Consider the following 16,174-nt stretch of genomic DNA (forward strand, 5'->3'; position numbering starts at 1 on the left):
ATATAAGAGGCCTTAAAAACCAAAGTGAAAGGCTTATTTCTACATTGAGTACATGCAAGCGAGAAAATGGGAATAAATACTTTATTCAGATTCATTTTATAATTTTTTTCGAGGCGAGGTAAAAACCTTATGAAGGCCTTCGTAAATGCCTTCATCCCCTTTTCCCGGGAAAAGGGGGCTAGGAAATGGGGAAGTGACGAGCGGGTTGGCAAGGTTGTTCAGGGCTCCGCCAGGCTTTTGCTGCTCCACGGACCACGTGGTTAGTTGGATGTCCATGCAAGGACTCGCTGGGCAGCATCGCCTCCCACTGCTCGTATACATCTGTCCAAGGCAAGTTCTTTGGTTTTACTGTACACCCCCAGGATATATGGAACAGATGCCACACCAGGGGGCAAACAGTGTGTGGGATGTATCTTATACTCCATGAATGAATTCGCAGGTGTAAATTAATGTAAAGCTGCTGGTTCATTACTGCATGGTTTCTGCTGGAACTGCAAAAACAAATATTCTGGTTTTCTTCTGGTAGTACTGGTATGCACTTACCGGTTTTATGTTGGGATCAGTTGGCCAACTTGATTCAACTGGTTCCAGCAAACAACTTTTCAGTTGATAGAGTTTTATTTTATTTTTTTGTTTTGCGAGGGTATACATTCTTCTGCTAACAGAATTAAGACCTTTCAGCTAAATTTCTTGGGTTGGTCTGCCTGCTATAAAGTGAACAAATAGGGCCAAAGTATGACATAAAGTTTGTAATGAAAATGTAACGACAAAGTTCTCATTTTGTCCCTATATTAAGATGTGCCTGCATGGCATATATATATATATATATATATATATATATATATATATATATATATGCATGTATGTATGTATGTAAGCTGTGTGCATTGTACATAGTGCTTTATTTTTGCTATAGCAGTTTAGCAGCTTTTCAATTGTGGGAATATATTGAAGCTGCACAAGGGCCGATTCCCACTGAGGGCAGATCTGCACGGTCCTTTAAGATGGTCGATTAAGCAATTTTACCATAGATTGCAAGTGCATTTTTATTTTTTTGTGCGTGTACTCAACATTTTGGAACTGTTATTTTAACAGTAGTTTTTAATGAAAGATTCAGAAAAAAAAACAGTACAAATGGTTTATTCAATGAAAATTAAATGTAATGGTTTTGCTGCTGCGAGGAAAGCTAGCTGGTTCCAGCAGTTGCTAGGTTGGTTGGTTTGCTTAACGTCCCAAAGTGACTCAGGCTATGAGAAACGCCGTATTGGAAGGCTCGGGACATTTCAACCACCTGGGCCGGGTTCTTTAACATGCACTGACATCGCACAGCAAACAGGCAGCAGGAATGGGTGCTAATGAATAAGTACTTTTGAGACGGAAATGTTTACCTGGGAAGCTGCATGCATTTTCCTTACTTTTTGTAATGTGATTAATTAACATTCAGAAACTCAAACATTTCTTTGCAATTTTCCAGAAAAAAAGATGTGAACAAAACATGAGCACAAATGGTTTAGCTAAAGAAGTTAATGCTACCAGGACAGCATGGTTCCAGCAGCTTCAGGGAATGGGCCAAAAATGTTGTTCGAACTGGGACCATTAAGAATCACATTTGAACGTTTTCACCTAGATACAAATGCTGCACAGCTAGAGGGCAAGGAATCAATTTACCTTCCTCGACATTAGCAATAGTAACTTGCTCACATCTAGTATGCCATTTGTCTCACTTGATGAGTTGTTCCACATTTAATGACAATGTTTCCTGTATTAATTATTTGCACCTATTGTAAGTTGTAAGTCAAGAATGCAGCAGAAAATACACCTCATGAGAGGCTTTTCAGCCAGCAGTGTCAGTTCTCACTGCTGGTCCCCTCTAAAGGGAGGGACACCAGCCTTTGTCTGCCCAGGCTAAGCAGTTTATCTTTCCTAATTCTTCTGGGTACTGCACACTATCACCAACACAACGCCCTGGTCACCTACGGTCACAAGAGGGAAAACATTCTTTTGTGCCTCAGTTGCAGGGAGGTCCCTCTCTAGCAATGCCATCGATTGGGGGCCTTCCTTTGAGGAATTTCATCACTGCATTATTGATTTGGAACTGACTTACGTCCAAGTGTAACTACGCGTATGCTACACCTTTCCTGTAATCACACATATGCATAATTTCTATACACTCATTGTCCTAATCTCTGTTACGGAAATATTCTTCTGCTGCACCCATACTCAATGACTCATCGTGCATTTCTTTGCAAGGCATCATTGGGAGCCTATAATTAACATACAGTTGTGAGCAAAGGCTACATGCAATTGCGCTCAAGCCGATGGCAGAGCTCGGGAAAACTACATTCCAGCTTCACCTAGAAAACAGCTATCTGGGATTGAAACAATAGTGGCGGTACCCCATTTCATCCACAAGCATGTGTCGCTGCCGCTGCCCCCGACGCTATTGCTAGATGGCATTTCGATGCAGGTTTCCCTATCTCTGTCATCTTGTGAGGGTTGAATACCACTTTTTCTCACAACCGTACATATTTAGAATATTAGTGTTAGAGATAGATTATAATGCATGTCTGATTGTCAGTAGACCTTTATCATAGCATTAACATGATGAAAGACCTGACAAAGAGCAACTTATCTAGAAAGAGTTTTAGCCTAGCATTTTGAAAACGTTAAAGCTGATTTATGCAATTTGTGACAGCTAAATGCTATTTTAAAATTGCAGCCTTGCTGCTATTGGGAAATATTATGTACCGAGGTCTGTTGCAACCTTTCTATACAATGGCTGTTATTTCCACAAGAGAAATGCTAATGGTTTGGTTATTAAAAGTGTGTGAAATAAATTATTTCAGTACAGTGGCATCATTTAGGTAAAAAAAAAAAAGGCCAAGTATAACAACCTTGATCCAGAACATGATGGAAGAATATTCTCCCGCCTTAGTCAACAATGCTTTCCATAATATGGCATGTAGCAAGTGCACTCTTTTGCAAACTTAATTCAAATTGCCGTGTCAAATTATCGAAATACATAAAACACCATGACAAAATTCATGGCTTAATTCTGGCAATGTATCTCAGAAACTGGGTTAAATTACAGTTACATTTTGTCATCAAAGCAAAGTCAGCTAAAGCTGAAAGCAAAAACGCCAAAATTTACTCCTTAATAACCTATAAACTTGAGTGGAGATGACTGCTTATGTATTGAGCTGAAGTTGGCATGTCTCACTTCGAAGTATGCTGCCATGCTTTAACACTAAGTGCAAAAAAAAAGCCGCGATTGCTAACTTCTTAAAATTGCATGCACACGTTAACGCTATTTTCTTATTACCGTTATGCACAGGCACATTTTTAGCCTGCTACATAAATCTGTATAACAACCCAAATGTGCACATACATTACTGTAAACTGCCAAGCAGAGTTAGGATTAACTAAATATTGTTCCTTTCCTTTGGTAGAGTTCTTTCATATGCATGCACCATGCACCAAAGCAAGATATAAAAGATAAAAGTTTTTATTTCACAGAGATATACACATGACTGTGCTTCATTTAACCACATATATGCGTAATCCTCGCCCAAAGCCAACATATGAAAGCAGAGAGGTTTAACTGGCTATATCATACAATTGTGTTGATGGAAAGGGTCAAGTTAGACACCACAAGTTTGTAATCAGCTGCTGTATTTTTCATCATTTGATGCCTCTTCAGGCATAATAAAAAAATAACACCTAAATTAAAATGGGCTGGCACATTTATGCTAGTGAACATCAGCAATGCTGTATGCTTTATTCAATGCTCACAGACAAACAATGATAACTAGTTTGATCAGTTTATAATCCGGCTCTCCCAACACAGCCAGCATGGTATGCTAGCTGGTGGTGATTTTGTCCCCTGGCCATGACTCACAACAGAGTGTTAGTGATATGATTTGGTTGAATAAGATGTGCCTGCAGCTACTATCTCCAATGTGATTCTGGGACACCCCTATCTCGCAGAAGCTTGGCATTTGTATACAATGAAAGCCAAATGTATGCAGCTAATCATCAAAAGAAAACATATGGCAGAGGTCTGCCTAATCAGGAATGCAAATTAAAATGAGAAATTAATTGCCAACTGAGTTCTTGCAAGAAAGCCCATTTAGAAACCTACTTGATTCCTTCACCAAGGTGCAACCGGGAGCGTGTTGCCACTTAGCGAAATTCTAACCCTACGTATAGTTAACCACTGAGTCCTCAACCTTATGTAACATACAGAGCCCTTGGCTAGTTCTTACACATGTGCTGCTTTTATCCCAAAATGGGGGGCAACTATACCATTCCATTTTATCTCTTGTTAGAAAAACATATTAGCTGCACAAGTTGAATAACACAGGTCTAAAAAATATCTTGTAGAAGCCTTCTAAAACAATTTGTGGAAGGCATTAAGTTCATATCTTAATGTAGGACCCTATTGGGAACTACACAGAAGTTTTCTTTTGCGGCTGATTGGAGAGCTAAGTGGTGTCTTAAATAGCGTCACTTCGTGCCTATATGCATTTACTATGCATTTCAGATCTTACAAAAACTTATACATGCTCACTAGCATTTCATGAACTAAGCAAGTTCGTTTTTTCAGTGACTCTGGATGGCTGCAAATAAAGATACGCACACGAAAATTTCTTTTCCCATATTTTACCAACACTCACAAATGGCAGCTTTTAAGAAACACTTAGGTGCCGTCGTAAACATTGTGGTCATGTGATGTGCTCTATTGATATACCAGACATTCGAGCTAAATGTAAGCAAATTTAAAAATAAGACAGAGTACTAAGCCTGTGGAGCCAATCAAGGGCTGTTAAAAGTAGTGTGGCCTAGCCTGCAGTATTTTTTTATAGTTAATTAGTAAATGCTAGTTAGCTAATATTTTTCATTGGCATGCGTTATTTGGAAAGTTGTAGACCATTTTGAAAACAACTAGCTGCAATATTTGCATTCAAGTCTTGCTTATACAGCTTTAGTTACTATATCCTTCAAGGGAAGCTATCATGTGACTAGTATCTCATGCTTCTCACCACACGAAAACGTAAAGCCCCATCAGGAAAAGTGCCTCAGAGAAAAAGCGGATTTTCTTTAGACATGCCCAGGATGCTGGAGCAGCACATATCTTTTTTTGTTTACCCTTTTCATTGCACAAGTTATCTTTTAAAGCTGGCAAAAGAACTATTTATGTATACGGTAGCATGGTGCAAACATTTGAGTCGGCTGTTTTCAAGGTCTACAAACTTTTGCATTGACATTTTGTTCCTGAAGTTAAAAATAAATGGTTAGTTAATTAGTCTTGCCTATAATTAATGTTTGGGAACCAAATATGTACTGGAGATCTGGCCATGCACCTCTCAACATTCCTTAGTTGGTTTCAATGGGGCTAAGCCCCACAGCCTATTTTAAAACCTTGGCTACACTTAGTTGGCAAATACACCTGGTATATCACTGTATATGAAGCAAAATATCTTTCTTAAATGCCAATATAAACAAAGAGGTCACAAGACAGCTTTGCTGCTTTTCAAATCACAGCTGGGGAATAAAAAAGAAAAAGTAAGCATATAGAATGCACAGCTGACAATAATCAGAAACTATGGTATCATACATGGCAGAATCCTTCCCTTGTGACATCTGCAACAACAGATTACCTGCAAATCTTGCCAGCAAGTATACATGTGGTCAAGTTGTGCTTGTAGACACACATGAGCAGGTTTTTTCTCCTGTAAGCTACACTTTGCACAGCAGTCCATTGACTGCTCCCACCACAATACAGTGGCAAGAGCTTAGTTAATTATTAAATTACCCATGCCTTAAAGCTGAGCAGAAGTAATTCACTGCAATTATCGTGAAAATTCATTTGCAGCCTTCTATATGGTGACAGCTGGCAACTCAGTAAATAAATAGTTGTGGTTATCTGTAAACAACAAAATGAGAAGGTAGAAAACCTGCAAAGTATACGGCTCTATGTACATTTGCATACAAAAAAACATTAAGTGGCTTTTTAAACGTGCCTTCGTTGTTCACACTCTCAATTCTCGCTCTTTGTACCCAGCCAAAGCTAATTACAGCAGTATGCCATTATACAAAAAGTAGCACTTACAAAGAAAATAAAAAGTGATTCACTGGTAGTTATAGATATGTCTGCTTGGATTTAAATGCAAGCACAGCCTACAAATCACTGCATCACAAAAATGAGTCACCAACTTTCTTGGAAACTGTGGCTTCTCTCTCTAATGATCAGCAACTATGCTACCGGTTAGCTACCAAGCCTTAAAAGAGTATCCAGTTGTGCCTACGGTACGCTCTCAGTAATTACTAGATACAAATCACTACATCACAAAAATGAGTCCCCAGCTTTCTTAGAAACTGTCGCTTCTCTCACTAATGAAGCAACTATGCCACCGGTTAGCTACCAAGCCTTAAAAGAGTATCCAGTTGTGCCTCTCAGTAATTACTAGATGTACCCATCTGTTTGCAGGACACTACACCATTCATTCTAATGACGCAACGGATTGTGTTCACTTTTTCAACAGACAACACACTGCTCTTCTTGGCATTGGCAAAACCGTGAAAAATTCTTGAGAGTCTCTAAGGCTGACGTGAACCGACCCTTCTAGTTTGCTGGCACAAGTAAATAAAGAGACTTTTGCCAACACCTGCTTATAACATCATGTGGTATTGCAGGAGTATTTATGTAGTCACACTCTAAATGATAGTCAACTTGACTAAGCAAGACATTTGTTCTAAAGTTGTGCATACATTACCAGAACATAGACATGAGTACATACCCTTAACCATTACAGTACTCTAAAAGCAACACTGTACAATGTGGGCCTCTGTCACAATTGAGAATATGTGAATTTAAGTAACAAAAAAATTCGATGTCTGCAGTGGAAAATAAAAAGGTGTGTTTAACACAGCTTCCTATATGGAAGGAATGACTGCCTGTAAGGAGTGAAAACAAATTTTCCCGCAGACTGCAGTATTTGTTGCAGGACTGCACAGAACAACCACTGCTAGCAACAATAACTCAACACCTTGCTTCCAGCCCTGGCACAGTCACCAATAAGCAATTTGGCAGCTTATTTAAGAATAAAAAAGAAATGAAAGCATGCAGCTCTCACTCAACGTGGGCCTTGCTGTTCCATTAGCATGCTTTGTGCATGATATACAGCACATTTTTCCTTCTTTCTTTTCACTGGACCCTCTACAAGAATAAAATCTGAAAGAGTTAACAACCTTCTCAAGGCACTGCACAAAACCTGCACTGTCTTGTAGTAGTAGTAGTTCCTACACAACTGAAAAAAGGAAAAAAAATAAAGAAGAAAACAGTGTTTGCAAGAAGAAGACGTCCATGCCTGCTCCTGCCATAGCCTTCAAAAGTACACTAGGCATGATACTTTGAATCTTCACGCTCAGTTTTCGTAACCACACCATCTCCTACAACACGATAAATCCAACGACCAAAACCTTGTCTTTTCTTTTTTTTTTCCTATAATGGCAGTGTCCTGCTGAACTTCTTAAGACAGCAGTCAAGCTCTGATGAATGCATTAAGAACTGCCTCTTAGTAATATTCCCTGGTGTCACGGGATGCCTCCTTAAATGTTGGCATGGCTTTTGGAAATACTATGGCAGTGAACAATGCCAAGAATATGTCAAGTGCTCTCCACATCAGGCTCATCCCAGCCATTGTCATGAGGGAATTCAAGCACAGTATGAATCGGTGCTCATTAAACTCATGCAGTCACAGCAATTTCCACATCTCCGTGATTAGAAAGCCTAGCATTTAAATAAATAAGCACATTTTTTTCTGTACACGATAAAGAAAGGAAAGGGGAAGAAGGTCTAGCCCCTATAATGGAGATGAAACTGTCAGCATCGACAACACCTTCTGATATGTGAAGGCTGCTGCCTTTTTAAACTCAATCCAGAAATGAAACGCCTGAAATTATGAATTAATGCTGTCAGCTTAGCATGTATCACAAATACATATATTGTAGCGTAAGAAAGGTTGTTTGTTGAAAGATAAAAAAAAAAAAAAAAACTTTGGCAGAGAGGGCAAAAAAGTAAGTCTCTATCCCACTGCTCGGCATGGGTAGAGCTTATCCTCAGCACCTAAATTTCAGGAAAAAAAAAAAAGCTAGAAATTCATGAAGCAATGTTGTTGTTATAAGCTGTATTCATGTGATCCCTGAAGATGGCATGGCCTTGCACATGGTATCTTTATGTAAACGCATGGGTGGACAAATTCCATAATGTGTGAACAGATGTCATAATATAAAAGCTACGTAGTTTTATGGCATTGTCATTGGATGTACAGGCAGAAAGGTTTTAGCACTATCATATAGTACAAACAGTAGTATATACTTCCCCATGACAAAGTGAAGAGCAAAACAGGCAGCAAAAGGCATGCCCTCGTTCATACTCTTGGCTCTTTTGCTACTTTACTCTATGATATGCCATTGCTGAACCATTTGTTCAATGCTTGAATGGTACTGCTAGAAAACAGGCCAGCTGCCACCTTCAACCGACATATGTAATCCTAGCACAAAAGGAATTTCTGGCTGCAATTATGCTCCGATTAGCAGAACACAAAAAACCACTGTGCAAGGGTATGACATCGCTGAGATGCTGCATTTATGATTGGCTTAGCATTAGAGTGCATCTAGATCATCACTTTTACTTCATATTTACTACAGTTTGTCAGTGCATAGCTCCCCAGAAATGAAGGCATGATGACAGCCCACATGAATACAACTTATAAATGAAGAGATGACATTTGTATGTTTGCATCATTGGCTCAAAGTCACTGGTTGCACAGTAGGATGGCTTAATAAGACAGTAAAATGACCACCAGTAGTTGTACACTGATGGGGTGAAGGCATGGACAGAAAAAAAAAAAAATAAACACAACGAGCAAGATTAACAGCTTCACCTAGCCACCGCTGGGCACGCATCTATTAGCAGATCTCGACCTGAGATCAGCTTTGGGAGGTGCGCTTGAATAGCACACCCGGACGGATGTTGCACTTGTTGCACTTGGCTCGGAACTTTTCTGTACACATCGTTTTTCCGTTATGTGCCATTGAACTCCTTGTCCGAAGTAGGTGCTGGAGAGTAGCCATCAGCAGGGCGCTTCCGCTTGAAGAAGCCCAACTGCAAGCACAGGTGACATCAAAGTATGAGTATTTTTAGGCCAGTACTCTTAGTTTAGCTCGAGTATTGCAAATTTGAAGCAATTTCTTTTGACCAAAGCTATGTGTGAGGTATATGTCATGAAGCCTTAATCATATTTGCACTGACAAACTCACTTGTGCCCAAAATTCAGTGGCACCATGAGAACTTGGACCCCATGAGAAAAGTGTAAACTATGCCTCCTTTTCCACTGACACAAGCAATGTATGGGTTACTGGCAGAGTAAATAAAACATTATGCAGCCACAACCAATATATGAGTGCGTGTAACCAGACGTCAATATTGTGCTTCGACTGTGGTAACATAGAAGAGAAGACAATTAAGACAAAAAAAAAATAATAATAAACTGCCATGGAGGCCAACATCCAAAAAGAAAACTTCTTAGGAAAAAAAAAAAAAGTAGAATTTGCCTTTTGCTCGCACTCCGGGAGCAATAGTAGTTGGTTGCATAAAAATCAATTCTGTGGTACACCATCAGCACTGGCACTTGTGTTGTATCACTAAGGAGCATTCTTGCTGTTTGTCAGTACTGTTTACAAAGTGACTGTATAACTGAGAAACATAACTGTGAGATGGCTTTTGTTTTCACAATAGCAGTACATATGTATGCATGAATTTAACAGGGCAATTTCAATTTGTCAGCAATAGCAAAGCAACTTATATAATAGTGTGATTCATTTACAAAATTTTTGTGGAGAAAAGTAGTTTACATAAAATTCCAAATATAAGACAATGCCACCTAGAAAGTTGAAATAAGGAAAATAAAGTTCAGTATAACCCATGCTTGGCAGATCCACAAAATAATTTTCATGTTGGAGAAATGGCCCAATAGGAACTTCTGCAAGTGCAGTCGAAATCAGTTGACAACTGAGACTCTTCAACCATTTTAGTGTCATTCATACATATGTACATTCTCTGCACTCAAAAACTGTTCTAAGACACAAAGCTGGCATGCTTGGGGTGGTGCTGCTGTATGCAGATTTTTCTGCTAGCTTGTATTATCCTGAACTGGGCTGTCAATTGAAGGTTGCGGATAATGAGGCGCAGCTACGCCCATCCCTCTCCCCCGGATCTTAGGTTGCACAATGCTATCTCCATACGTGCGACCTTGAAAAAGACTAGAGGCTCTAAACACCCCTATGCTTGAAATTCTTCATTCAAACATTCACAAGGGTGGCTCTGCCATCTATTGCCATATTGTAGAAGGTTTTCTTTATCATTCTCGCAGTTTTAGGCACATTGCTCCATTTTCAAAGGGGCATGCCACTACCTCTTCATAATGGGGGACTTATACCAGCTGAAAATTCCCATTGAAATTCCAAACGGTGTTAACTGGAACCAGTTGGATCCATTTGCAGTAGTCCAAAAATCTAACTTGTTCCAATAGGAAAACCATTTCAATTGAAATTATCTGAAAATTCCCATTAATTCCAACTAGAACACCAAGTGTTATTAACAATTAGAACTAGTTGTAGCAGTCCAAAAACCTAACTAGTTCCACTTAGTTCAATTAAATTCCAACTGAAAAAAACCTTGGGCTGCAACCCATGGACATCCATCTTTTTAATCTTTCTTTCATAAGGTGCCATTTTTACTTTGTCCAAGCCATCGCAAATACTCCTTCCTTGCACACGATTGCTCCTATGTCAGATGGCGCGTGACTGGGTTAGAGCTGCAGGTCTTATGAGTCCGAATTCCAATACGGAAAAACAGACATCTGTGTTCTACATGCTGAGTGTAACAAAAGCTTGTGCCGAAACACATGTTTCAAACCCTAACATTGTCAAGGAGTACAGTTTTTGTCAAAAGTTTTGAGCCCAGGCGGTCTGCTTCTAAGCTTTGCAGTGGCATTCCTTTAGCATTCAAAGAAGTCCCTTCCATTGGAGAGGCTAGAAAGTAGAACAAAAAAATGTTTTTTTTCCAGGGAATTTGGAGTGGTGGGAATGCAATACAAGCCACACGGTGTGGCTCAGAACCAAACCGCCTGAGCTCTAAACTTTTGATAGTAACTTTTGATAAGATAGTACTTAAAACAGTTGTCTTTTTGTATGTATTTCTCATTATATTTGTATTTGTTTATAAGCAACATGAGAGGGGCGCTAAAATGTTTGTTTGCTGTTATCAAAGTTTGTTTGTCGAGCTAGAAAACACAAAATAACATAGGGATGTGTCACTCTTGGAAAAACCAGACACTGAAAGGGTTAATAGAGATCGAGTGACACACATTTAGCCCATCAGCTTGCAGGCTGTCAATGCCTCATTTCAAGAAAATGATCAATTAAATGTATTCAACAACTTATAGCCTAAAATATCATTTTACAATTACTTACAGCTGACTACTAATTAGATTTGTTTTTGAATAATAATTCTTAGTAAATTTTTTTATTCTGATGGCACCTGAATGGCACACGTGTGCTCCTTGTTTCATTAGAGTAAAGCTGCACTACCGAGTTTAAAAAAAGCAAAAACAGCTCCAAAGCATTATTTGGCATTGAGCTGAGGTACAAATGATGCAGATGAGATTATCATCCTCACAAATAGGTGCAATGAAAAGTGCACTGGCTCTGATATGCAGAACCTTGCATATCATGTAGTGCAAGTGATTGCATAATTATGCAGTGCAATGATATAGTGCTTTGTAGTACTACATTTCAGCAGTGAAGGGCTCACCTTGTACAGGATGAAGATAACCAGCAATAGCAGCAGGATGCCCGCCACAGCGGCAAGGATGATGATCCAGAGAGCCACGCCCTCAGTCTTCTGGTAGAGGCTTGCATCAGGGTATGCTCTTGTTTCAGCCTGGGACATCAATGAAGCTTTTAACATTCTATGCAACTTGAGTATCAAAGCTATTACAGCATCTATCGGTCAAGCTTTGGCTTCAGTGAGAGTGAAAACGGTAGTTGATGGTACATAAATGCATATGCACATTATTTAGAAGACAACATTGTGCACTTGTTGTCTCTTAAATGACAAATTATGGAATAAAGATTACTTATCAATTCATAACTATTGTATCCGAAATCTGTGTTCCTTGCACCCACCTGCGTAAAAATCCCTGTTGGGGTGGCAGTATGTCGAAACAAACAAACAAACAAACAAACATATGCCGTGCCTGTTCAGAGCAATTTTTGCCTGTTTCAAACAACTGAGTTTATTCCCCACGATAAAGATTACTAAATGCTTTTATCTACCTGCAAAGTTTATATGCAGTTGGAAAAACATGCATGTGGACAATGTATCATATTGTGTATGGGCTGTTGTCACATGTCTACAGGGTGCCAGCTACTCTGCCACTCAGTGTTTAGGAGCATGTTTTCACTAAGCATACAGCACTTAGACCAGATCACTGACAGAATGCCACTAACATTTGTAAATCCATAAAAGAGACATTACAGTACTGCTGGCACACACTGTGGGGTTGGTAATGGCATCCTCACCTGAGCATAGTCATCCTCTGCTTTTTGCCGTATTTCCAAGGAAGAATCCAGGACAATCTCAGCTGAGGAAAATATGCTGACTTGGTCAACAGTTGCATAGTCCTGGAAGATGCGGGGAAAAAAAAATATGGAAATGCTTTTAATGAAAGATCTTGACCAGAAAAAATGACAGTGTCCACAACATTTGTATACAGAGCGAAGTGACATAGCTTTATGCGATTTCTTTACTGATGTTTACAGAACATCTTTACTGATGCTGTGATTGATAATCCTACTAGTCTGTCGTTCTCAACACCTGTTGCAAGTCATCTATGGTCATGTGATTGATGACATCATCAATTTTCTAGTTATGACATACTACGCCAATTTGCAAGCCATTTTGGTCATGTCAGTTGATGACGGCATCAATTTCTAGTTACAACATACTACACCATTTTGCAAATCATACTTGGTCATATGACACTTCTCATTACATAGTCATGTGCCATTACATTTTTTTGAAAATCTTTCTATGCAAACATTAGGCTATCTTGCTAGCCTCTGAACCTCAGGATCAGTGCTTTCACACTAAAAAAGAGCCACTTCACTGTTCCTGAAAAAGTAATGGCATTCCACTCACCAATTTTTTGCAGACAGCTCCAATGATGTTAGACACGAGAAATATAGAAGCCACATATCCATAAAAGAACATAAGCGCATGACAATCCACTGTCCAGATCAAGTGATGCCTAGGCACTGTAGCTATCAACTTCTTGGTAAGCAGTAACATTGCAGTCTACTCAGGAAAAGCCCCCAAATCAAGCATGTGCTGTTGTCCGTGCCTCCGTGCCAACTAGGTGGCAAACTTGAAATCAATCAGGTCAGGCAAGGTCACCAACCTCCACAAAGGTTGCGTTCCATAGCCTGGCTGCTATGGTGATGGTGGCTGAAGACTGCTTCTTGAGGTTGCGGATGCTGCACTGGAACTTGAAGCACTTTGCACTGCCCCGATGACAGCTCTGAAATGAAAATTGCAAAATTTAATTTTTCTCCGGCACCAGTGGCGGGCAGTGATTTCCCTACACGTGCTGTTGAAGGAAGGAAGGGGGGTTCACTCAATCCATTTTCATTGTTTTTCTAGTGACATTCCCTAAATCTGCAACACTTTTTTTTTAATGCATTAGCATTAGAAGTCTTATAGAGAAGAAAAGCCAGCATCTGGCATCGGCAAACTGAAGTAGAGGTCAAAAAAAAGGCTCCATCAGGAACCTCGATCTGCTGGCTGAATTAAGAAGAATTGCAGTTCAATAAGGGCTGTTTCTTCTCTTAATTCTGCCTTGCATCACACTTGAATACTAAACAGGGATTGAAAATGATATGGCTTACAGCACAACTAAAGTTTCTATTTCTCTATTTTCGACATGTGCACAGTCCTGAATAACTATTGAAGCACACCATGTTGTGAAAATGCATATATGACACAATTCTAACATCCAGCAAGGTGTCACAAACACTATGACAAAAAATATAAGAGCCGATTCCAGATATATAGAACCTGGATATATCAAATTTTAGTTTATACTGAATAGTCAAAGAATCCCCATGAAAACTGAAAGAATATAAAGCTATGAAAGTATACAGCTACTAAACGCGTTACTGACTCTTGTAGAAGAAACACTGTATACATCAAACTATGTGCCACTCTCCACCATAAAACCGCGTGACGTGAAGAACATGGAATGTCCGGCAGTGCCCCTTTCCACGTGACACTGCTGCCATGCGGGGAAGCCAAAGTTCATTCAAAGCTGGCAATGTGGTGAAGATAACTTATCCGACCAAAGGCTACCAGCGGCTCCCACCAAGCTTGCTTCGCTCGGCTTGCTGCCAAAGACGTTGAAAAGCCACCTGTACTACCTTACCTTCAATGAAATGTTATTGTGGTTTTAGTGCACGAATAAAATGTTTGAGCCGCTTATGCTAGGCAGTGGCTAGTTGCAATGCGCTGTTGATGGCACCTTGACGGAAATGAGGTTAGGCCTAGCGACACCGAACTAGCGATGTGCTGCCTGTACACTGGTGGGTGGCACATCGCTACAGGAGGTGCATCCCAGCACTGGTGCATTATACTCTTACTTCTAGGTTGCAAGTAACTTTGTTCATTTCTGTGTTTTATGTAATGAATTAAGATTATATCATCAAACTATTTTGCTAGGTAATATATCTGGAACTGGCTTATATATATATTACACAGTTAAAGTTCACAAATCTCATCTAAGGCCATGGGAACCAAAACTATACACTTTTGTGCACTAGTGTGGCACATAGCATGCAAACAGCAGTTACGTAGACACACCATTGTGACGAGCCTGACAGTCTTCCCTTCGAGGCGCACTTCCTCAGGAGAGATGACAATCTCCCGCTTTTCCCTCTTCTTAGTGCGACTAGCAGCAGTGATTGCACTGGGCCGAGCCTGCATGGGAGAAGGTCCATGGTGAGTATAATAACGTCCTCACGACAAGGCATACGTAAGTGCAGGTGCTAAAACTAGCTCTGAAGAAATTTGCTTTAACAGCTCGTGGAGTCATCCTGCAAATGAAAAAAAGCCATGAAAACTTTGCAAACTGTATGCACGTGTTAACTATTATCAGGCTTAAGAATATATATATATATATATATATATATATATATATATATATATATATATATATTATATATATTGCCTGATATATCCACAGCAACCAAGAAGGGAATATGCCGAACCTTTAGGCCAAGTGGATTAACTTGACCCTCTTCCATGAAGCATTCCCCATCTCCTGCAACCTGTAATTGATGAGAAACCAATAATATAGCAATACAGTATGTTGCATTCTGCTATAAAACAGCACAATTTTCACAAACCTGAGGAGCATCAGTCATATATAAAAGGTATTTTCCATGCTGCTGCTGGTTTTCAGCTTCATACGGCCAGGATACCACAATGTCAAGTGAAGGCACAGCCCAGGGCCCATGATTAAACACCTGTGCAAAGGCAGTGATATGGCATGTGTTTTATTTAGCACTGACATATGGACAAATATTGAAAACATTGTTCAAATCATACTCGGTCTAAAGTTTTTGACCTTGTGAGTAGCAGTGCTGTCTAAGAAAAAATAAGAATACAATTTTTCAATTTACTAAAAGGAGAGTCTGAAATAACCTCGTGCAAAGAAAGTGGACCGTACCACAGCAATGCATCCTGATAAAAAAATTAGAAACTTATTAAATGGAAAAGCTTTCCATATGCTTGCTTAGTATTGTTACATCATGATTTCCAGTTTCTGTTTACAATTGTTCTGGAGTGAAAAGTCTCAGTGAAGCAATCACCTTAGATAAATAAAACTATCAAGCTTAATTTAACTAAAAGAGAAACAAATTCCAGACACATAACTCTATAAGTGCTATTCAGTGGGCTGCAAATATTAGAGAACAAGCAGACGATATCATCAGAAAATAGAAACATTATTAATGATAAATACGATATCTATGCATTGTTTTTTCACAAGCTTTG

The 16,174-nt window shown here is 39.4% G+C and overlaps 1 protein-coding gene across 1 annotated transcript in view; it reads right to left on the reverse strand.

Annotated features, from left to right (window-relative positions):
• Positions 1-3,489: 3,489 nt before the first annotated feature.
• Positions 3,490-16,174, reverse strand: part of LOC146198168 (integrin alpha-PS1-like) — a 111,160-nt gene continuing 98,475 nt past the window's right edge. The window contains exons 20-26 of the mRNA XM_084593522.1: positions 15,526-15,645; positions 15,388-15,447; positions 14,981-15,097; positions 13,527-13,646; positions 12,649-12,750; positions 11,879-12,007; positions 3,490-9,169 (exon numbers count right to left, since the gene is read on the reverse strand). Coding sequence (XP_084449648.1) covers positions 9,089-9,169; positions 11,879-12,007; positions 12,649-12,750; positions 13,527-13,646; positions 14,981-15,097; positions 15,388-15,447; positions 15,526-15,645 — 729 coding nt within the window. The 3' untranslated portion in view covers positions 3,490-9,088. The remainder of the gene's footprint in view (positions 9,170-11,878; positions 12,008-12,648; positions 12,751-13,526; positions 13,647-14,980; positions 15,098-15,387; positions 15,448-15,525; positions 15,646-16,174) is intronic.

The sequence above is a fragment of the Amblyomma maculatum genome, chromosome 2 (genome assembly GCF_055883805.1).
Source record: "Amblyomma maculatum isolate TAMU_Amacu chromosome 2, ASM5588380v1, whole genome shotgun sequence".
NCBI lineage: Eukaryota > Metazoa > Arthropoda > Arachnida > Ixodida > Ixodidae > Amblyomma > Amblyomma maculatum.